The 23,348-nt window shown below is 46.9% G+C and overlaps 1 protein-coding gene and 1 long non-coding RNA gene across 5 annotated transcripts; one reads left to right on the forward strand and one right to left on the reverse strand.

Annotated features, from left to right (window-relative positions):
- Positions 1-323: 323 nt before the first annotated feature.
- Positions 324-11,162, reverse strand: CLXN (calaxin). Of its 4 annotated transcripts, none has more exons than XM_019974086.2 (7): positions 10,988-11,160; positions 6,751-6,909; positions 5,937-6,041; positions 5,133-5,284; positions 4,313-4,417; positions 2,908-2,987; positions 324-499 (listed from the first exon to the last, which is right to left on the reverse strand). In XM_019974086.2, the coding sequence occupies exons 1-6, from the start codon at positions 11,043-11,045 to the stop codon at positions 2,928-2,930; spliced, it is 639 nt and encodes a 212-aa protein (XP_019829645.2). In that variant the 5' UTR covers positions 11,046-11,160; the 3' UTR covers positions 324-499; positions 2,908-2,927. The 4 variants fall into 4 exon arrangements, with proteins under 4 accessions (XP_019829645.2, XP_070658624.1, XP_019829643.2 ...); XM_019974084.2 differs by lacking the exon at positions 324-499 and adding an exon at positions 1,626-2,063; XM_070802523.1 differs by lacking the exon at positions 4,313-4,417 and having other exon boundaries at positions 10,988-11,162.
- Positions 11,163-11,270: 108 nt separating this feature from the next.
- On the forward strand, positions 11,271-22,211 carry LOC109568303 (uncharacterized). The gene is made up of 3 exons (XR_002182226.2): positions 11,271-11,417; positions 13,776-13,860; positions 21,871-22,211. It is a non-coding gene; the product is annotated as an uncharacterized lncRNA (long non-coding RNA).
- The last annotated feature ends 1,137 nt before the right edge of the window (positions 22,212-23,348 follow it).

A 23,348-nucleotide genomic window follows, 5' to 3' on the forward strand; every position in this document is an offset into this window, starting at 1 on the left:
TAGTATATCATGACCAACACATGATCTGGGGTGCATGTCTGTTCCTTTCCCCGGTAGCTGCATGTGAACCCCGACGACTGGGAGGTCAGGGATGCTGAGAAGCGCTGCTCAGAACCTTCTCTAGAGGGGCTATTGGTACAGTTTCTGAGCCTGTGTGATGGGAATTCCCTTGAACCATCTCCACAACAGGACTCTTGCTGGGGGAGGGGAGGAGGGGCTCCAGCAGAGGGGGACAGCAGGGGTGTCACAGGGGTGTCGCAGGGTGCAGAGCCTTCGTCTACACCGCGGACCGGGCAGGGGACTGATTTAGGCTGGGTTACCCACCTCCCCCGCCCCTGCCAGCTTAGCCCGAGGTGGGACTCATGAATGTTTTGGATGATTTTATGATGCAGGCAATTGCAGGCTTGGCTTCTCACAAGTGCAATCTTGTTCCCAAAGATATTTGCAGGTTAAGAATGCAGGACTACCAGTTTTCAGTGGTAGCTTTTAAATCCTGTGGCTGAAAAAAAAAAAGTTACTTGTTTCCCAAACAGAGTCTCTCTGTGCTGCTCAGGGGCTGTGCAGCCCTCCCAGAGGGGCCTCCCAGGGCGTGGAGGGGGGAGCGTGTTGAGGAGCCAGTGGGAGGGAGGCTCCGGGTTACAACTGTTCCCCGCAGCCCCAACCCGGCCACCCCGGGGCAGACGCAGTGCTGAGCCCCGCTGAGCCTGGAAGGAGGAGGCGGGGAGGCACCGGGGCCCAAGCGGAGCAGGAGGAGAGGCTGGTCCTCAGGGGGGACTCGTGTGCTCAGAGGACCTGCTGTGAAGTTGAGTGAACCCTCGGGGATAAAGTCATTCACAAGCTGCCACAGAGAATCTAGACATCTACAGAAAGTCACCGGAGGGAAGAACAGGGCAGAGGCGTGGGACCCAGCGTGTCCTGGGCTGTGGGGAGGCTCCAGCCGCTTCCCTTGGGTGCCCCACCCTCAAGTCCCACCACAAGTGTTTTAAAGGCTTTTTTAGTTTTAAATGAAGTCAAGTAGTAAAACAGGGTTATTCACATGGAGGTTGACCTACAGGGAAAGGTTCAGGAACAGATGTATAAAATCAGGGCTTTGCATGATCCATTAAAATCACAGTCGATTATGGCCCACATGCTGGCAAAGAAGTAAATAGTGCAGTGCAGGGCAGGGTTGGTCCTCACGCGCCCGCCCTGCTGGCCTTCCCAGGACCGTGTAGTCACACGTGCCGGAAATCTCCAGAGATGCAGGCCTGGAAGCCAGCACTCCCACTCACAAAGTCACCCCAGGTAAGGAAGTGATGAAGCTTGTGAGGAGATTTATCTCCGAGGACAGTTCATTTGGAGAATTATTCGTAACAGCAAACGTGGGGACATTCAAATTGTGAAGGGCAGGGAAAGAGCCTCCCAGGACGGCTCTGGACGAGGATTTCCTGACCTGAGGGAATGTTCCTGACACAGTGGTTCATAAAAATGCAGCTTAGAAGAGGAGGTTCAGTGGTATCCCCTAAAAATATGGACGACTGTGTGAAAACATAGGTGTCCTCACAGAGGCCTTAAGGAAGCCTAGAGAGTCTATACCAGAATATTAATGTTTTAGTTTCATCTTAAAATTTCTTAAACTTCTGAAATATTTTTCAGTGATTATTATTTGTAATTGGAAAAATACAATAAAAATTATAAGTATATTGTGTTGCATTTTTTATATGCCAACTCAAGACAGAAAAATTGTATCAAAGTCCATCTGTATGAGAATCCAAAACTTTAAGAAAACACTTGGACAGTAAAATGTCTTCTATTTCATGAAACTGGATATTCCACTTATTTATAGCACTTCATTTTTAACACTAGGTATTCTTTTGCTAAAATGCAATAAAGCATATGCAGTAACAAGAGGAATTTGATAGGCCGTGTGGCCTTTACGTGTCTGCACGTGGACCTGGGGTTCCCACTTGACGTCCCGCGGCTGCCCTGGAGTTCGCAGGAGGCAGACGTGGCTCGTCTTTCTTGAGCAGAATGAGGCCCGTCTTTCTCGAGCTGCGTCCGATGCCCTTAGCACCCACTGGAAACTGGGGCAAGGGAAGGCAAGGCCAGCTTTGGGGATACCCAGCCGGTGGGCACATGTGACGTGGCCCCGGATGAGGGGCTGCACAAGGGGTGTCCCAGGTGGGGTGATGTGGACTAACAGTGGGGTCCAGGGGGAGATCCCAAGGGCAGAACAGAGTGGGGGCTTTGCATCTGACCAGAAGGGGGATGTCCGAGCTGACTCACACCCAGACCTCACCCCAGACCCAGGGAGGAGCATGCCCCGCCCCTGCCCACCCACAGATGGGTCAGCCTCATGGTGCTGTCTGTCCCTGGTGTTTGCTTGGGGCCCCTCTGGGCAGCAGGCTGAGCCCTCAGGCACTTCAGACAGTGACACAGAGCATATGAAAACAGACCCTGTGTCTCTGACTGTCACCCAGGGCACAGCAGGAAGGTGTCTCAACACTGAACACCAGAATCATCATTCTTTGGAAGCCATCTTGGTTACTGGTTGCTCCAAAGGGAATTCAGTAGGTTTAGTGATATTCAGATGGGTGCCCACCATCTTTCCATCATGAAAAAAACAACTCACGATTACATTCTCTCTCTATTCGTTTCATTCATGGAGATATTTTATGATAGTTTGTGTCAACAGATGCTCTAGGTGATAACTCCTCTCTGCAGTGATAACCCATCGGGCCAAACCCAACCACAGCTAATAAGGAAATCTGTGTCTGTGTCTTACTTGATCTTATACCAAAGGTGACGATGTACATTAGTCAACCCTGACCCTTTCCCCCTCAAACACACAATTCACCAAATTCGCCCGCACCGTCCAGGCTAAGCAGGAAGAACACGCAGTATGGGTGAGCCTTCCTTTTTACTCACTTGAGATGACATTTAGGAATTCACACCTCATTGAATTCATTTGGATCTTTGAATACTTGGGCTTCAAATTCACTCTGGCTCTGTAAAATGAAGGTGCTCAAATTAGTACAGACTAACAAAAAGCGTTCTGTGTGTCTGCCTGACGTCCGAAGAGCCTGGCAGCGATGAGGAGCATGAGGTGGGGGCCTGAGATGGGCTGTGTGCTCATTCTCAGGTGCTGACTCTGCTCCAGCCCAGTGCTGGTTCAGGGACCACCAGGAGGGCGAGACCTGGCTCCCAGGGGCCCCTGCCCACAGGCTTAGGGCCAGAACCAGGGGTTGCTTCACAGGCCAGAACCAGGGGCTCAGCTCACCGCAGCGGGGCTGCAGGAGGGCGGGCACCCTGGGGATCCCAGAGGGCTCATCATGGCACAGCCAGGCTGTGGTGGCAGCAGAGATGCTGGAGGGAGACCTGGGGGTGGGGAAGGGACAAGGTCAAATAAGACACGAGCCCAGCTGGAGATACAGATGAGACACTGGGGTGGGAGTATGGCAATATTCATGTATCACATCACTCCACCTGCCTAACACCTTTCAACAGATCCTCATGACCTTCAAGACAAAGGCCAAGCTCCGAGCTCCATGCACTGGGCCCTTCCGTGCCCTCCAGGCTCATCGTCAGTCTCACGACTCCAGATGCTCTTCTGATACTGTCCCCCTTTCCCTCTCACACAGGACACTCCCTCTGTGTGGGCCCTGCTGCCCCCCGGCATCTGGTTGACCACTGGGTCCACAGGACCCGTGAGCCTGCCTTGTCCCTCCAGCTGTCCACCCAACTCCCTGCAGCAGTCTTCCACGTCCCCTCTTGACCACACATGCCCCTCTGAGCCCCAGCACCTGGGTCCCGGGGACTCTGTAACCCGTGATCAGTGAACCCCGGCAAGTGGCCTACACTCTCTGAGCCTAGGTTTCCTCATCCATAAAATGAGGACAGTGATATTGCCAACTTCACAGGGTTGTCAGAGGACAAGTGAGGCCACACGGGGCTGCCAGCACCACTCATGGTACTGATTAGCATTACTGCAATGCTGGTATAATGATTATTATTATCATGTAATCATTTTCATGTTGGTTTTTTTCCCTGCTCTGGAGTGCAGCCCTGGAGTTTTTCATCTGGGTTTCTGGTCCACATTATGCTTCAGTAACAGTTTCTTACAGGAACAAACAAGTTAGTGAAAGAAAAAGTCACAGCGGACTACACGAGTTCAAAGACATGGACCAGCCCTATTTCTCGGCTGCCTTTCTCTTTTAGAAGCTGTCCTCTGTGGGTGAATGTGACTCATCTGATCACTTGCCAAACCAGGGAGTCCTGGGCTGCTGCTCCTATAGGATGTTTTGGTCTCTGTTCTGTGAACACATGCTGTTACCTTTGGGTCAGGGAGACATGGCCCAAATGCTTCCAGTAGAAGGGTCTCCTCCCTCACGGCCTGTTCATAGTCCGCGAAAGACAGCTTCCCATCGTGATCATGGTCCTGGGGGCAACCGCCAAGCGGCAGTTAACATGGAAACACTGATCACAGACACACACTATCTTCTCGTGGTCCATGGTTCAAAGAAAGATGTTAGAAAAGTAAAAGACTAAGTGCTGAAATGGAAAAGATCCTTTAATACTACAGTGAAAGAGAACAAGCTGGCGCTTTCTTTCACCAGGCATAAGACTGATTCTTGTTTAGTTGCTAAGTTGCGTCAGACTCTTTGTGACCCCATGGACTATAACTCGCCAGGCTCCTGTGTCCATGGGATTTCCCAGGCAAGAATACTGGAGTGGGTTGCCATTTCCTTCTCCAGGGGATCTTCTTGATTCAGGGATTGAACCTGGATCTCCTGCATTGGCAGGTGGATTCTTTACCACTGAACCATCAGAGAAGCCCAGGAAAAGAGTTTCCGTAATTTGAATTCTTATTTCTAGCCCATCTCTGGCCTGTGAATTTCAGTGCACGCTAAATCACTCAGTTGTGTTTGACTCTTTGCAGCCCTATGGACTATAGCCCTCCAGGCTACTCTGTCCATGGGATTCTGCAGGCAAGAATACTGGAATGGGTTGCCATTCTCTTCTCCAGTGGGTCTTCCCCACCCAGGGACTGAACCCATGTCTCTTATGTGTCCTGCACTGGCAGGCAGGTTCTTTACCACTAGTGCCACCTGGGAAGTGAATTTCAGTAGAAAAGTCTGAATGATCCATCTCACCATTTTCTTCAGTGTGATCTCCACCAAGTCCTTGATGCCTTCATCAGGGTCTTCCTCAGACGGCTGCTTCAGGAGGCTGTTCTTCAGCATGTGGAACATCTCCTCCTTGGAGATGAAGCTGTCCCCGTTTAAGTCAAACACTTCAAAGCAATCTTAAAAAAACAACCAATACAAAAGTGCTGCCATTAGCAAAGTAGAGTTTGCTCTGATGGTTTTCAAGGCCCAGGCCTCTAGGGTGATGCTCTTATCAAGGCCCAGGACTCAAAGCAATCAATTCCCATAATAGATGCTCAACATCCACTTACTGAATATACTCAACAGTCCTAGAAAGGTTTCTTACACTTACCTACAAAAAGCAGGCCAAGGAACAACAAGTTGACAATTTCATCTTGGAAACCTTGGAAAACTGATTGAAATGTGCCTCTTAAACAGAGCTCACTGGGGGTGAATTAGGAATTAACTAAGAATCAGAAACTTGAATCAATGTTTTTGACTTTTACGATTATAATTCAAGTAACAAAGTATGTAAAATACTCAATCCTTTCATACCTAAAGGCATGCATATATGGTTATCATGTGTGCTACATGCCTGTGTGGTCTTGCTTGGCATGATTCCTCCTTAGAGTGTCCTGATTTGTCTGTTTATTACTTTTTTTCCACTCTTATTATTGACTTGAATTTGCTCCCTACATGAGGTCAATGGGAGTTCAAATGAAGCAAACAACAGACACCCACCACTCTAATTCACATTCTTTGCACCTGCTTATCATAAAGTACAAACCAGTAGGATGAGTGAAATCTTACATTTCATTTTTTCTTCCAAAGTTCCTCGAAGAAACACTGATAGTCCATAAACCCACTCTGTTACACTTATGCAACCATCGTTGTCTTTATCAAACCCTCGGAAAACTAAAAAAAGAGAGAGACATACAACATGACGCTCGTGCTGGGCTTGCATTCTAAGCGAAGGCCTGTGCCACACGGCTCACTCTTAATGTTTAAGCAAAACTTCAGGACCATGTGGCCCCATGTTCTTATTTGACAAAACAGGAAACTGAGACATCATAGCACTGGAAAACTCTTTCACCTAAGCTTTTACATTCTCCCTTTATACTTTGTGAGAACAAGCACACTGAATATCTAAAGACATGAATCAACAATTAACACATAAACAGGTTGGTATATTAGATGTCGGTATGTTAACATGAAATATATAATTTTGTATTTTTGTTACTCAATGAAAGTAATGCTACTACGTGACAGGCTATATCTTAATTTTTACTGAAATACTCTCAATGGTATAAGGAAATTTGAATGTCCTTTTAAAACTATATTTTTAATATTATTCTATTTACTAAGTAGAAATAGAAATGTTTGGGGTTTTCTGATATAAGGTAAAGGAAACCTAGTTATTCAGGCTGACTTTGTCCTCTTCTTAAATACACAAAAAGAGTGGTCGCTATCTTCTTCCCTACAAATATGAAAATTAAATTTGTATGTTCAAGTGGAATTGGGATCACAGAACATGAAGCGTTCCTCCCAGAGTTTGCCTGAACTCCAAACCGTTTTCCTCAGTTATGGCTGGATCTGGCCCGTCAGGATGCTGGCATCTGCTCACCCCTGTCCATGATCATGTCATCCGTCATCCCAAACGTCATATGCAGGATGTTCCGAAAGGCGTTGCGGTCCAGCCCGATGATCACGCTCTGCCGCTCCGTCACTTCTCCCACCAGGTTATAGAAGAGGTTGATAAGGCATTTCACTTCAAATTTACTAACTGGGAAAGAATACAATTAAGACATAACAAAAGGCATTTTAACCTTTAAAGTCCAGCTTCAACTCTGCATGAATGAGTCTGCAAACAAACTACACTGGAGCCGTCCACAGCCAGCTGTCGACAGGAGACGACCCTGCTTTGAGACTCATGACCCCCATGCTAACAGAGGACCCCATCACCCCAGAGTCTCGCCACAGTAGAAACAACAGCCATCCCTCCCACAGACTGAGGCTCTCATATTTAGGAAAAAAAAAAAAAAGGATAATATCAGCCAGGTCATCTGAAAGGCAACTGTGGGGTCTGATTATAACCTGAGCAAGGCAGCAGAGGTGAGCATGGTGATGTGAAGAATGGTAATTTTCCCCAGCATTAAAAAAAATAACTTTATTTATTTATTTTTGGCTGTGCTGGATCTTCACTGCCACGCCCAGGCTTTCTCTAGTTGTGGCAAGCAGGGACTACTCTCTGTGGCAGTGCATGGGCTTCTCATTGCCGCGGCTTCTCCTTTTGCAGAGAATAGGCTCTAGGGCACAAGGGCTTGGGTAGTTGTAGCTCCCGGCTCTAGAGCACAGGCTCAATAGTTGTGGCGCCCAGGCTAAGTTGCTCCATGGCTGTGGGATCCTCCCAGACCAGGGATCAAACCTGTGTCCCCTGCATTGGCAGGCAGATTCTTAACCACTGGACCACCAGGGAAGCCCTCGGCAGCATTTTGATTACAGGCATTCATGAGATTTACAGTTTAGCGTTCCCCTGGAGATAGATACCGATCTCCCCCAAACTAGGCACCAACTTCATCTCACATTAGCTTTTGTGGAGCCATGAGTCAGATTTTGGAAATCAGAATCACCTATTTTCCAATAAAGAAGGATTTAAGCATATTCTAGCACACAGGAAGTGTGGGTTGTGGGTGATGTGAAAATGAACAGGCAACCATGCAGCAGCACCTTGGAGGAAGAACACTTTTGTCTAAAGCGTGTGCACACATGCGTCTGCTTTCAGTACACATGACTGTGGAGAGGGTGGCGCAGTAAACACAGAGCTGATTGTGTCCTGATCACCGTCTGAGGTGCCTAGCTGGAAGGATTAGTGTCTGGCATTAAGAACATAAAAAGGAGTTTAAATATGAACTACAGGTGGGGAAGGTGGGGAAGATTCTATTTCAAAACAAGGCAAAATTGTGGTTGAGCATTTTTAAAAACAAAGAAGATGTGTCCATGTACAAGGAAACGGCACAGAGAAGCGGGTAAATCCCATCTCGTCTTTCAGGCCAGGACAGGTTTGAGGCTGATTTCTGGTTTGGGGCACCACAATTTAAGAGGAACATTGAAAACTTCAGAAAATAAATGATTTAGTAAATAGATTGATAAATAGGAGACAATGATACAGTGGTTGTACTTTTTAAAAGAGCTGTTAGTTGCCACAGAAAATGGTATGAATAGTATGTCACTTCCTCAAAAAATTTAAACATTGAAATACTACACAATCCAGTGATTTCACTTCTGGGTATTTTCCCCAAAGGATTGAAAGCATGGACTCTGATACCTGTGCACCAGTGTTCATAGCAGGAGTATTCACAAAAGGTGGACGTAACCCAGGTGTCCATGGAAGGATGAGTAGATGGGTGTCCATCCATACAATGGACTGTGATTCAGCTTCAAAAAGGAGGGAAATGGTGAATCACGCTACCATATCATGACTCTTGAGTACAACATGCTAGAGGGTCGGACACGACTGAGCGACTTCACTTTCACTTTTCACTTTCCTGCATTGGAGAAGGAAATGGCAACCCACTCCAGTGTTCTTGCCTGGAGAATCCCAGGAACGGGGGAGCCTGGTGGGCTGCCGTCTGTGGGGTCGAGCAGAGTCGGACACAACTGAAGTGACTTAGCAGTAGCAGAGTGAAATAAGCCAACAAAGATGACAAATATTTTATGATTGTACTTATATGATGTACCCAGAGTAGTCAAATTCACAGAGACAAAAAAGTAGGTGGTGGGTGCCAGGGGCTAGGGGAGGAGGAAGGGACCAGAGGTTCAGTTTGGGAAGATGAGAAAGTTCTGGAGATGATAGGGGGCATGGCTGCCCAACAATGTGAATGTACTTAATGCCACTGAACTGTGCACTTCAAATAATTAAAGTGATACATTTTGTGTATTTGTGTAATACATTGTGTGTATTTAACCACAATAAAAACTCTAAAAATAAAAAGAGATGTTAATGGTTGGGAAAGAGAGACTTGCATGAAAGATGATGTGATCTGTTCATGTATATGAAATGCTAGCTGAGGGGGTGTTGATTAGCCATTTTCCCATCTCAGCTGAATAAAAATGAAAGAATATTAGCTTATTACCCAAAGTATCAAAGCTGAGTAATTTTTCCACAGGAAAAATTCTCTTGCTGAAATGTTTCTTAAATTCAAGAATACAATACTAAATGAAATTAGGGACACCAGAGAAGGGATTTATCTTTTCAGATTGCTGTAAGTCTGCTCTGCACATCAGATCTGCCAGGTGGTGGATTAACTAGACCACCACTTAAGATACTTTCTTCTCTGATTCTGCAAAATCTACTCACTTCATCCTGCTGGGAACATCACCTGGCAACTAAAAGGAAATCTGACTTTAGAAGAAAGGTCTTCTGTGTAAAGATTCAAAATTATTACAATGTCTATGATTAGTCACTGTTTCCACAGAATTTAATCATCAAGGTTCTTAAGATTTACTTTAAAAATTTTATGTGAAGGACAAAAATCAAAACTGTTGACTGGTTTTCTTGTCCCATTTTCACTTATCTTTTAATATATTCACAGAATGTCTGCAATACATTTGTAAACACACTGGAAAAGGAACTAAATAAAATTCAGAGTTTGTTGTGTATAGTAGTTATTGCATTGTTTATTCAATATGTTACTAGATGTTTTAAGAAAATCTGGTCTTTTCCAACAAATGAAAATATTTTAAGAAAAACAACAGGACAAAACTCTCAGATTATAGTACTCATAATAATAGATTATAGGACAACTTTTATTTTTGGAGTTTAAGATGCTTATACATACCATAACTTTTATTTGCACCACTATCCTGACAGACTTTCTTACCTCTCATTGGATAAGATACTAACTCTGATTAGAAGGCACTAGATTCCATAATCTTTAGAACTACATCAAAACATGTTTGCTCTTCTTTCTTTGCACTATGGGAATAGTCTTGGGATTATGGTTTCTTCTACTTTTTAAGAGATGAGTAGTTTTGTGATAAGCACATAACTTATAAGCTGGATCATCAAATATTTATACCATATCCATAGCTTCCTTGCCCAAGCACAGTTCTGTTTTTGAGTCTGAATATAATTATAAAGTTACCTGTGAAACTCTAGGACCACTTTTCAGAATATGTGTGAGATGGGAGCAGGGAGGTTATTGACATTAACATCTTTAAAAGGTGTTCATCTTGCCACCTGCCAAGTCTCCTTCACTTTGCAGGAAAATGGGGCCCCAGAGATGGGAACAGATACTCTATCGTGTGATTAACTTTTTTGAGCTCCTTTGTTTCCAGGCACATTTCCTTGCCCTGAGATACAGGTTTCTGTACCACTTTAACCCACCTTTCCTAAGGATGTTCAACCACTGATAACCACTTTCCCATAAGGTTTGCTTAGTAATTTCCAGAACTTGGACCTTGCCAGTTGATTTGCTCTAAGAAGAGCTTTTTGTTGTGCTACTTCTCTTGATTCCAGTGGTTTTTAGTGCTTGTTTTCCACCTAAATCTGAGGCTAGGGCAACATATGTCTTCAGGGTAATTAAATTGCATTTCTTATAAGGTAAGGGGAAGTTAAGAGAAAGTTTGAAAAGCAAGTACGTGCATGCATGGGTGTAGAATTTGGTGCCTGGACACCTGGAAATGCTCCTTAAGATCCTGGGCTCTGTGGGTGTCCACCCAAAATAGCTGATGCTAGTGTTCCCTTCCAGACTTCTCTTTAGGGTCAGGCGCGGAGGGGCTCTGCAGACCGGACTCTAGCACCCGCAAGATAGGGCCTGGCCTGGGAGTCTCTGCCCGCCCAGCCCTTGATTCTTACTTACAATGCTTGCAATTTTTAGTTAAGGAGTCCGTCAGCTTCTGCAGCTTCTTGCGGTTCATGCTGGGAGCTCAGGAAACCGGGAAGCGGCCGGTGTCTAGCGGCGGCTGCCAGGACGGTTGCGAGCCCTGGGTCTTTGGCTGCAGGCAGGTCTCCCCTGTGTGTGTACGCGGTCCTAACACGCGGCGTGGCCGGGGCAACGGCTAGGCGGCCGCCGATTGGCTGCTGGGCAGGAGAGGGCGCGGTCCTAACAGGCGGCGTGGCCATGGCAACCCTCGGGCGGCCGCTGATTGGTTGCTGGGTCTGCTCTCTCTCACTGGGCAGCAGGCCAGGCGCCCTCCGACCGCTTTCCGACTGTGACATCGGCGAGTGACCATCCAGGTGTGTCTGGCTCGGATTCACAACCCCTTTGCTGTGCTGCACCGTGAGTCAAGGTCTGAATTTTGTTGTGCGCGCCGTGCAGGGATGTCTTGGGTGGTGAGCGTGACGCCAGGTCCTCAGGGAGGTCTGGGAACCTGGGGCATGCAGGAATGAGCAGGTGTGGATCCGGAAGACAGCTGTGCAGGAAGGGAGGGTGAGGGGCTTGCTCTCAGGTTGCCAGTCCTTTTGCTCTGATGCCAGGAGGGAGTCTGCAGCAAGATATCTTCAAGGTTTTGATGCTGTTACTGAGAGCAAGAGGAACTTGTAATAATTATTTATTTTTCCCTTCCCCTTTCATTCTTGAGGTGGGGGTGGAGGCTGTCAGTCGAATATGGGGAAAACCCCTAGCAATTTTTTAAGCTGGATAAAGAGTCAACCTTTTAAATAAAGACACGCTGACAAAGGACAGTGGCTCTGGGGTACAACCTGACCTTGCTTTTCTGGAAGAATATCCCAACAAAATGAATCTTTTACTTATTTGAAAGACAAGTTCTTTGACTGCAAACAAAGGCTAGTTCTTACATCTTTACTCTGAGAGAAGTTTTTGCTTTTAACACAGATGAGACACCCTGTTTGAATTAAGACAGTAACATGGGTTAGCTCAGCCAGGAGGAAAAAGTCCTACAATATTCTCCAACATGTCACTTGTTTCACTTCAGAAGCAGTAATTCTTTTTAATACAAATTATTTTATAGTGTGTGTACTATCATTGTAAAATGGAAAGCAGAAAAATTCTACTGACCATGAGTAACAATTCCAAATCAGGTCTCTGATTCTGTTTCCTTATTTCATTTGTTATGGAATGGAAGACTGGGATGTTATTTGAATCCAGAGTCAAGGATTCATGCTTGAGGAAGGCAGGCACTGTGTTATCCTGAAGCAGATTCCTTGAGAACAGTAACTAATATGAAGTGATAGTGATTGTGAGTTTGCCAGTTAATGGCTAACTGGTATTCTTATGCGTAGTCTTGTCGGGCAGGTGTGGCATTTCTAATAGGATTGTAGGGAACAAATGGGGATGGATGTATTCGGATACATTCACTGTGAGACCTTAGGGACTTGTCAGATATCAGAGCTATGGCAAATATTTAGTCCATAGAGATTGTTGGGGTGCTCATCATAGAGACAAGCAGCTGAAAGAATGGTTGTTTGTGGTTAATAGGGGAAGCCGCTGGCCCCTCTCGTGTCTACCAGGTGTGCTGAACAGACACCCGGCTGGCACATCTGTGTGTCCACGCATCTCTGCAGACTTCATGTGCCGGAAGCTTCCTAAGCACCTTTGGGGAGCAGATCAGTTCTTCCTTCATAGGCTTCAGGCCTGAGTCCCGCCATCCATGTTCCCTCAAAGTGGAAAAGCCACTGGAAGGCAGTATGACAGAAGCCTGATTAGGAGTCAGAGCTGTCCCACCAGCTGAAATCCCGAACCTGCCAAGAAACCATGGTGAGGCGTCCTGCTCCCACCCTCGCTCCCGGGTCTTTCTTCTGTGTTATTTCCCTAGCCAGAACTTTACAAGCGCATCATAGCATCGCCCTAGTATCTCAGAGAGTGGGTTGTGGAACTGGCCTCACATCCATACAGTCTTGCAAACCTTTCTCAGGGAAAGCAGGTATTTATCAGGGGTGTGTTTTGTCCACATGTTGGCCAGCTTCAGAGCATTCTCTACATTCTTGTACCTTTTTGAACTTAATATTTTTATACCTTAGAACAAGCTGTGGGCCTGATGGAGTCTGCTGACTGTATTTTGAGACTGGTTGTAATTTCTGTTCTTAGGTTTAGTTGCTTGTGTGGAAGAGATGCAGGACTGCGTCCCAAGGGCTTTTTCCGAGTGAAGAAATTAAGCCTGAACAATTACCTCATATCAAATCAATCAGTAATAGAATAATCAAAAACTGGGCTCACTCTGTGCTGTGTAAGAAATAGCCATAGAACTGTCCAGAGTTCGAGCAGCTTTGGGATGGGTACTTTTGTGGATACAACGGTGTATTAAAGTGATTATGAGTGTTTCCTTTAATTTTGTTTGCAAAACAGCCTCCTCTTAGACTCACAATTAATTGAAGTTTTGCTATGATAAAGAGCTTGGATGTCAAACTGATGACAGTATTTCAGTTAATGTGGACCTTTTATAATGGAGGCATTTGGAAACTGTGGGAGATGACATCACAGAATTGATTTCCAGGTACATTACAAATCTACTGTGAAATTACTTTAATGAAAGGAAAATATAGAGGTTACTTATCTACATGATTTATATCCAGCTACACCAGTTTTAGGTTGTAGGAGAGTACTGAGAAGTTCTGGGGGGACTGTAGCCAACCTTTCAGACAGGCGACCATCTCTCACCACTTTCTCTCCCCTCTTCTGCTCCCCACAGCCCCTCCGACAGCACGGAGCTGTCTCCCCACTCCAGGACTCCCGCCTGTCCTTCCCTCAGTCCCCTAGGACAGCTCTTCAGAGACGTGAGTAAATCGTTATCTGCCTGGAGACCATTCTGTCCCAGCGCTTCCCACAGTGAGTGATGGCTCTCTGATATGTCTCCCCGCTGGACTGTGAATCACATGATCCTGCTTTCCCCCCATATTTGTGTCTGTTTTATCTCTGAATCCCTGTGTCTGTCCGCTGTCACCCTTCTGCAGTTCGCAGCACAGCCCATGCTCCGTGGTCCACACTTAGGGAGAGGTAGCTGGGAGTTCCTGAGCAGGTGGAGCCTGGAGCCCTTCCTCTGCAGCGCCTGTCCTGGAGAGCCCTGTGAATGCAAAGAAGGGACATTAAAGGGCTGGAGAGTGAGGAAGATATTTTCCTGAAATACATACTCAACACTCACTGCTATTAACACATTTCTGGTAATTTTTTGGAACCTTAAGCAAGTGAGTGGTGGGGAAGCCAAATGCCCGAGGTTTACTGAGGGTGGCATCAGTTCAGTTCAGTCGCTCAGTCGTGTCCGACTCTTTGTGACCCCATGGACTGGAGCATTCCAGTCCTCCCTGTCCATCATCAACTCCCGGAGCTTGCTCAAACTCATGTCCATCGAGTCGGTGATAGCATCCAACCATCTCATCCTCTGTCGTCCCCTTCTCCTGCTTTCAATCTTTCCCAGCATCAGGGTCTTTGCCAGTGAGTCAGTTCTTCGCATCAGGTGACCAAAGTATTGGAATTTCAGCTTCAGAATCAGTCCTTCCAATAAATCAGTTCAGTTCAGTCGCTCAGTCCTGTCCAATTCTTTGCGACCCCATGAATCACAGCACGCCAGGCCTCCCTGTCCATCACCAACTCCCAGAGTTCACTCAGACTCACGTCCATCGAGTCAGTGATGCCATCCAGCCATCTCATCCTCTGTCATCCCCTTTTCCTCCTGCCCCCAATCCCTCCCAGCATCAGGGTCTTTTCCAATGAGTCAACTTTCTGCATGAGGTGGCCAAAGTATTGGAGTTTCAGCCTCAGCATCAGTCCTTCCAATGAACACCCAGGACTGATATCCTTTAGAATGGACTGGTTGGATCTCCTTGCAGTCCAAGGGACTCTCAAGAGTCTTCTCCAACACCACAGTTCAAAAGCATCAATTCTTTGGTGCTCAGCTTTCTTCATAGTCCAACTCTCATATCCATACATGACCACTGGAAAAACCATAGCCTTGGCTAGACAGACCTTTGTTGGCAAAGTAATATCTCTGCTTTTGAATATGCTATCTAGGTTGGTCATAACTTTCCTTCCAAGGAGTAAGCATCTTTTAATTTCATGGCTGCAATTACCATCTGCAGTGATTTTGGATAATATTTAGGACTAACTTCCTTTGGGATTGACTAGTTTGAGCTCCTTTCAGTCCAAGGGACTCTCAAGAGTCTTCTTCAACACCACAGTTCAAAAGCATCAATTCTTCAGCACTCAGCTTTCTTTACAGTCCAACTCTCACATCCACACTCGTGCCTTAAAATTGTGCCATACACATCCACCTTGTGCCATGAGGGTGGCATGCCTTAAAATCAGCTTGTTAGTTGCCCCCCGCCCCGCAAAATCCTGCTAAGATTGTGATTACATCAGATCTATATAGCAATTTTGCAGAGTACATCATGAGAAATGCTGGGCTAGAAGAAGCACAAGCTGGAATCAAGATTGCTGGGAGAAATATCAATAACCTCAGATATGCAGATGACACCACCCTTATGGCAGAAAGTGAAGAGGAACTAAAAAGCCTTTTGATGCAACTGAAAGAGGAGAGTGAAAAAGTTGGCTTAAAGCTCAACATTCAGAAAACTAAGATCATGGCATCTGTTCCCATCACTTCATGGGAAATAGATGTGGAAACAGTGTCAGACTTTATTTTTTGGGGCTCCAAAATCACTGCAGATGGTGATTGCAGCCATGAAATTAAAAGACGCTTACTCCTTGGAAGGAAAGTTACGACCAACCTGGATAGCATATTAAAAAGGAGAGACATTACTTTGCCAACAAAGGTCCGTCTAGTCAAGGCTGAGGTTTTTCCAGTGGTCATGTATGGATGTGAGAGTTGGACTGTGAAGAAAGCTGAGCGCCGAAGAATTGAATCTTCTGAACTGTGGTGTTGGAGAAGACTCTTGAGAGTCCCTTGGACTGCAAGGAGATCCAACCAGTACATTCTAAAGATCAGCCCTGGGGTTTCTTTGGAAGGAATGATGCTAAAGCTGAAACTCCAGTACTTTGGCCACCTCATGTGAAGAGTTGACTCATTGGAAAAGACTCTGATGCTGGGAGGGATTGAGGGCAGGAGGAGAAGGGGACAACAGAGGATGAGATGGCTGGATGGCATCACCGATTCGATGGATGTGAGTTTGAGTGAACTCTGGGAGTTGGTGATGGACAGGGAGGCCTGGCGTGCTGCAATTCATGGGGTGGCAAAGAGTCGGACACAACTGAGCAACTGAACTGAACTGAATTGATGTCTTAACAGTATCGGTTTTTCTGGTCCAGGGACATGGTTCAGTTCAGTTCAGTCGCTCAGTTGTGTCTGACTCTTTGTGACCCCATGAATCGCAGCACGCCAGGCCTCCCTGTCCATCACCAACTCCTGGAGCTTACCCAAACTCATGTCCATCAAGTCGGTGATGCCATCCAGCCATCTTATCTTCTGTCGTCCCCTTCTCCTCCTGCCCCCAGTCCCTCACAGACATGGTAGGTCTTTCTATTTAGGTCTTCATTAGTTTCTCTTAGCATTGTTCTGAGGTGTTATGTGCACACATCTGAGCACCTATTGTTACATGTATTCGTAAGTATTTTTGATGCTAATATAAATGCAATATTTAATATTGCAGTTGTTCTTTGATAGTACGTAAAATATACCTGATAATTATATACAGACCTTGTATGCTGTAACCATGCTGGACTCATATATTCTTCTACTAGATTTTTTTGTAGATTATTTAAGTTTTTCTGCATTGATGATCATGCTGTCTATAAATAGGGGCATTTTTACTTCTTGTTTTCCAGTCTGTATGCCTTTTAAAATCAACACTGGGCACATGCCTCCAGCACAGGGGGCAGCAGGCATGCCTGCTCCCGCCCTTCCGGTGTGCTGTGAAGGGCAGTGGTGAGAGTGACCCCTGCTCTGCCTCTCTTGTTGGAGGAAAGGTGCCATTGTCTCACATCACATGTGCTCTTTGCTGTAGGTTTCTCACAGATGGCCTACGTCAGGGTAGGAAGTTATCTATTCCAAATTTCCTGAGTGTGTTTGTCATCTGTGGGTTGTTGAGCTTGTACTGCTCATCCACCCCTCCCTCGCCGGCAGGGTCAAAAGCACATGTTGGATGAGCCGCACATGACAGAAAATGCCAGCAAATCCAGAATGCCCGTCTTTGAGGAAACTAAGTGATCGTGCTCATCCTGGATGCTCACAGCATTTGTCTTCTCCAAAGTGCTCTGAACAGTGAGCATCACTGATGCACAGAAGGTCCACCTTCATCCCCCACCCTCCTCCTTGTGAGTTACTATCAAATAGTACTCTTGCCTGGAAAATCCCATGGATGGAGGAGCCTGGTGGGCTGCAGTCCATGGGGTCGCTGAGGGTTGGACACGACTGAGCGACTTCACTTTGACTTTTCACTTTCATGCATTGGAGAAGGAAATGGCAACCCACTCCAGTGTTCTTGCCTGGAGAATCCCAGGGACGGGGGAGCCTGGTGGGCTGCTGTCTATGGGGTCGCACAGAGTCGGACATGACTGAAGTGACTTAGCAGCAGCAGCAGCAGCACTGTAAGTCACCGCTTTATAAAATTGACTACATTACAGACTTTGTTCTCCTTGAATTAACTTCGTCACTGAAGTACTTTGACCACAAATGACCCACTTAATGGCCTGCTGTTGTCTCCAGAGCATTACTCAGGGAGATTTGTTTTGTTTTTTCACTGTGGTCAAAGTTTCACAGCTTCGCATTTTATCTTTAATGTGATATTCTTTTTAATTACTACTTCCTTTTATGTGAGAACATACTTCTCTGCCATTTTTGTTACTGAGAGACTCACAGCATTTTGTTCTTGAAATACAGTTAATCAAACGTGTAAGCTTAGATGTGCTGAGATGCATTGTGATGGTTCGGAGCACACCCTTAGTGTCCCTCCTGCTTCTGTGGGGGGACCACCCTTCTCAGGGCTTTGCATCAAGATGGGACCACATCGCCAGGCCTTGGTCAGAGGGACGTGGGCAGAAGTGGGAGGGGCTGCCCAGCCTGGCCACAGCGCATCCCTCCTGACCCTGGAGGCAGAGGACGTGTGCTGCCCTGGATGGGTGGGGGGGAACATGTGTCGGGAGCCTGGGGGTTTGAGGTTGATCTTTGGAGGACAGACACCTTCTGTGGACACTGAGTAAGAAGGTCTTCCATGCTCTTCCACCCTGAAACTTGAGGTCTTGTGTTACAGATCACCTACCCTGAACAACGGAGAAGGCAATGGCACCCCACTCTAGTACTCTTGCCTGGAAAAATCCCATGGATGGAGGAGCCTGATAGGCTGCAGTCCATGGGGTCGCGAAGAGTTGGACATGACTGAGCGACTTCCCTTTCACTTTTCCCTTTCATGCATTGGAGAAGAAAATGGCAACCCACTCCAGTGTTCTTGCCTGGAGAATCCCAGGGACGGGGGAGCCTGGTGGGCTGTCGTCTATGGAGTCGCACAGAGTCGGACATGACTGAAGCGACTTAGCAGCAGCAGCAGCAACCCTGAACAATACATACTGTCCAGCAAAATGGTGCAGCCGATCCCTGATAGGAAGGGGATATGCTCCATACATAATTGTTCATGTGCATCTTCCAGTTGTGCATGCTGAAGAATGAATGGCTTATAATCTTGATATGTTGTCTCCAGGAAGAGCAAGAGTTTCCCCAACTGTTTGGCTATTTTTTTTTTCTCTTCCTATGAAGCGAGAGAGCCCAAGCAAGATTTATAAATATTTCTCAAGTTAAAAAAAAGTTTGTAAAGTACTACGTTGAGTATACCCAGCCTTAAATACCTTAAAAATTGTAAAGCTTTTTACAATTTACTCTCCCTGTTCTACATGCTTATTTTTAATTGTCTTACTGCCCGTGCTGTCATTAGTTCGTGTTTTCAACTGCAGTGCTCTCTTAGTCGCAGCTTCCTCTTCAGTGATTCATTTGTAATCTCATAGATCAGAGAATACATTCGTTGGTGGCCATCTTTCTGCAGATCTGACGAGATCATCCTGCCATCCTTCTCTCAATGGCAGAGCCCCGTGGGCAGGGGCTGAAGCGGCGCTGTGCTCTTCTCATGGGCTTATGCCTTTCCTGTTACCATTACCCTCAAATCAGTGTTTCTGTGAAGAAATGACTTTAACCTACTTGTCCCTTTTTTTCACAGTTAGTTCAGTCAAAACCAGATAATTTAATCCATGTTAAGGGCAATGCCCGTGATGTTCTGAAAGCAGATAAATGCATACAACAGATAAATGAATGAAGGGGTCCTGTGTATTCCCCTGCTTCTCTGAACACTGGTCTTGGGACACACATGTGACTGTTCTACAAAAAGGAGAGCACATGGTTTTAAGAGCCTGCCTTGGAACACACGTCATCACCTAAACAACAACAAAAGCTCATTCTAATATAACAACTCGGGGTGGGGAAGTTGGTCGTCCGGGTGATGTGGGAGAGCCGTTGCTGTTTTCCTTTGTTCCTCTGGGCACTCTGAGGGTGTCACACCTGAGCATGCAGCCTCACCACCTCCTTCAAACAGAAAACAGAGGTGGTCCTGAGGGAACCTTCTGAATTGTCACCTCTTCCCCACGGCTGCCAGGGCGTCCGCCTACCCTTCCTTCCTGTGTTAGCCGGAGGAAGTGTTTTCTCCCCAGGGAAGAAGGATACTCTCCATAACGTTTCCGAAAAGCACATCACATTCCCTTCACTTTTTTTTTTTTAGCTTAAATCCACGTGTCCCTTGCAGTGACATCCTTGGAGCTTTGAAAGCAGGCTTTCTGTTTTTTTTCCTCCCCTATTGTTTCTGAGCATCTGCCTACCTTGAACCCGTATTGTGTTCCGTGAGGTGATGTCATGTCCTGTGCTGAGGAGAGACCCAGTTAAACAATGAAGAGTCCTGCCAGTGCTTCAGTTATGATGACATCACTCGACATGTCCGTGTCGGGTTCGAGTTTGTAGATAATTAGCTTCCTACAATTTTCCTGCTGTTCATCATCATGTTTTAGGACTCGGTGGATTTCAGCCTCAAGATCAGCAGAACCTTCACTTTCTCTTTTACATCCCACCCTGGGTTTTATACCGAGTAGAAACAGCACAGTTTGCTCACATTTGGAAGGTCAGAGTCAATGGATTCTTTCCTTTAATAAGATATTGATTTTACACATTTGAATGTATTTCCTTCAAGGAGAGCTTAGAAAGAATCAGATACCTCCTTCTTTTTGGTTCATCCCTGGTGAAATCATTTCCTGATGGAGGTCAGGTTCTAAACCTGGCAGATCTACACATCTCTTACTGAAGCTCAAGTGACTGTTCAGGACTCATTGTACACAAGGGGTTCAGGGACCCTGCCCACTGTTGCTTCTACTTATTTTTCCCCCGAGTCTCCAACCAGGGGAATTCCTGTCAATGAAACTTCATGACTCTAGTGCTTCTTTGGAGTCCCCTGAAGCACGTCCATTCAGTTCAGACCTGGGAACCTATGAAGCAAAGTGTGACTAACCCTGATCTTAGAGGATGCGGTTAACAAGATGACCGCTCTTGATGACTTGGGAGAGACAGCCTAGATCATCGGCTAAGCAGCCTTGTTTTATAATCTCCATGGGCTGATGCGTTGGTTTTCTGCAGAAGGCAACGCCTCATTTGAGAAGCTGACTTTGTGGCTGGGAGTGTGGCTTCTGCTGGGTTAGGGATGGGGTGGGACCAGCAGGAACTCAGGAGACGAGAGGAGATAGAAATCTCAGTCAAAAGAGAGGGAGCCAGGTTAAGTCTCCTTGGGGTTGATGGAAGGATGGTTGGTATGGAGTTCTCAGGGGTTGGCTGCATTCACTGGGGATCCTGCCATTTCTCATTAAGTCTGAGAACTTAGGTATGGCTTCTCCTCAGTGCTCTGCGAACCTTGCATTTATACAAAAATCGAGCCTGGTTGCAGAGCTTTGATTCGGTTCCAACGTGTTTCTTCTTATTCTGGAAACCAAGTTCTTAAATGTCTCTGCTTCAAAGTCTTGTTTGAACCATGGATGTTTCTCATTGTGTGTGTGTGTGTCCACATAACCTGGGAATTGATGTAATTAATTGATGGGAAATATAAATAAGTCAGTCCCTATTTATATTTAAAAATGGTTCATTTCCCTGATTCTGGGTCATGAGCAAAGCTCTGGGAGGTGGAGAAATACCATGCCAGAAGGGGACATGGAGATGCCCTTGGTGACACCTGGAGTGTGGTCCAGGGCCCGACTCTGCAGAAGGTCTGGTGTGAGCTGAGTCCTGCTCTAGTAGGAGGACTGTGAGTTCCATATAGACATATATACTTTGAAGCATTTTCAAGTGATTCAACGCTTGCTGAAAAGATCCTCTTTGATGAGGATGTCAGGGGGCATCTCGTGAAGGGGCATCCTCTCTGCCAGCTGTGGCTCCCCCACTGTCTCACTCTTATGGGGGACCTGGCTTCCCTCCCATGTGGGCGGTGTGCTGAGCCTGGCTGGTCCCCGACCCCTGCTGTCCTGATTGCTGGGCCACCTTTGGGACCCAATGAGCTGCTTGGATGGGGCCCTGATCCTTTCTCCCCGAGGCCGCAGCCTTCAGAGCTTTCTGGTCTGTGTGAGGGTGTCAGATAGAAGTGTTTACATTTGCAGCAGTGTTGGAAAGAAGGGGGCTGTGAAACAGTCCAAATGTTGTCTCTACAATGGTCACAAAATGCCTACATGTAGTTTTCTCCTTGGCTCACTCAGAGAAGCACAGGTTCCTGAGTGCCTGAGCTGGGCTCACTTGACCTCTCTGTCGTTATTTCATTTCATCCTAGGCAATGGCCTCGGGGCATTTCCTGATCTTCTCAGGGAAGAAGCCCATGACCAGGAGGATGAACCAACCAGCCAATCAGAGGCCAGGCTGGACCTGAACCAGGACTGCTCGCATCCGTTACATTCTCCCCTGCTCTCTCCCGCTGGACGCAAGATCGGAGGCTTGGACCCCTCTGCTGACCTCAGCTGGCCCTGTGTGGTGTGGACTGACTCCTTCATGGCTCAGCTGAGCCCAGGGGACATCCCATAAAGCTCTGCATGCACACACTCTTCTCTCCTTTGTACTGTTAGTTTGGACATCAGTTTTTTTTTTTTAATACATTTATTTTTAATTGAAGGATAATTGCTTTACAATGTTGCTTTCATTTCTGTAATACGTCAACATGAATTAGCCATAGGTGTACATATTTCCCCTCCCTTTTGAACCACCTCCTACCCTTTCCCACTCCTCTAGGTGGTTACAGAGCCCCAGCTTGCGTTCCCTGGGTCATGCGGCAAATTTCCATTGTTTATCTGTTTTACATACGGTGGTACACATGCATCCATGCTTCTCCCTCCAATCATCTCGCCCTCTCCTTCCTCTTCTCCAACCTGTGTCCCTAAGTCTGTTCTCTACGACATCAGTTTCTTTTTTCTTTTTTTGATTCAAGTTCCTCAAGAACTGTTCCTGGGAAATCTGCCCATCTCTTAGGAGGCTCCCTCCTGGGGTCCATTCTTTTCGTCACCTCCCCATGGTGACAGGCTTGAAGCCAGGCATGGGGCTGCTTTTGCCAGACCTTGGCCTTGGTCTCCCTTGTGGGTGGGTTTGTGCCACCTCAGGGACTGTGACATAAGATACCCTTGGAGTCACATGTCCTTTTCCAGGAGCTGGGGTGGACAGGCTTCCTGCCCCAGACCAGTTCTGGGTGAAGGGAAATCACATGATGGGGGCTCAGGTCTGAGGGGTCCCGTGGAGTGGAGCCGTGCATGGCTGGGAGCCCATCCCGGCTCCGAGGGAAGCAACCATGTCAGTCTGAACCCAGCAGGTGTTACTGGTCTCTGCCCATGCAGTGGGCAGGTGGTATTCTAGGACCTGCTGGACACCAGCCATGAGTCAGAGGGCCACATGTATGGCCTGAAGGGCGTCACAGGGCCAGGGTCAGGGGAGAGGCCTCCCAGGACCAGGTGAAGGCATGTGGGGGCACCTCAGGGAGGGGAGCAGCATGCACCTCAAGCGTGCAGGGGAGAATTTCGTGGGTTGCGTGGAGTAGTGTCGGGAAGCTTAGGGTTCCTCTCGAGTTGCGTGTTGACCAGGGCGACCCGCTTGTGTCTCCTCAGGGAAGTCAGATCTCCTTTGGCGTTGCGAGGGGCAGCTCGGGATTCATGTACCAGCCTGAGGCCGGGTACATGGGGGAAGCTGCCTGGAGGCCTGGGCTGCAGCCAGGCTGAATCAGCTGTGTCTATGGACACCTAGACCAGTCTCTGTGGCTGAGAACCACGG

Source organism: Bos indicus, chromosome 14 (genome assembly GCF_029378745.1).
Source record: "Bos indicus isolate NIAB-ARS_2022 breed Sahiwal x Tharparkar chromosome 14, NIAB-ARS_B.indTharparkar_mat_pri_1.0, whole genome shotgun sequence".
In the NCBI taxonomy this organism is placed as follows: domain Eukaryota; kingdom Metazoa; phylum Chordata; class Mammalia; order Artiodactyla; family Bovidae; genus Bos; species Bos indicus.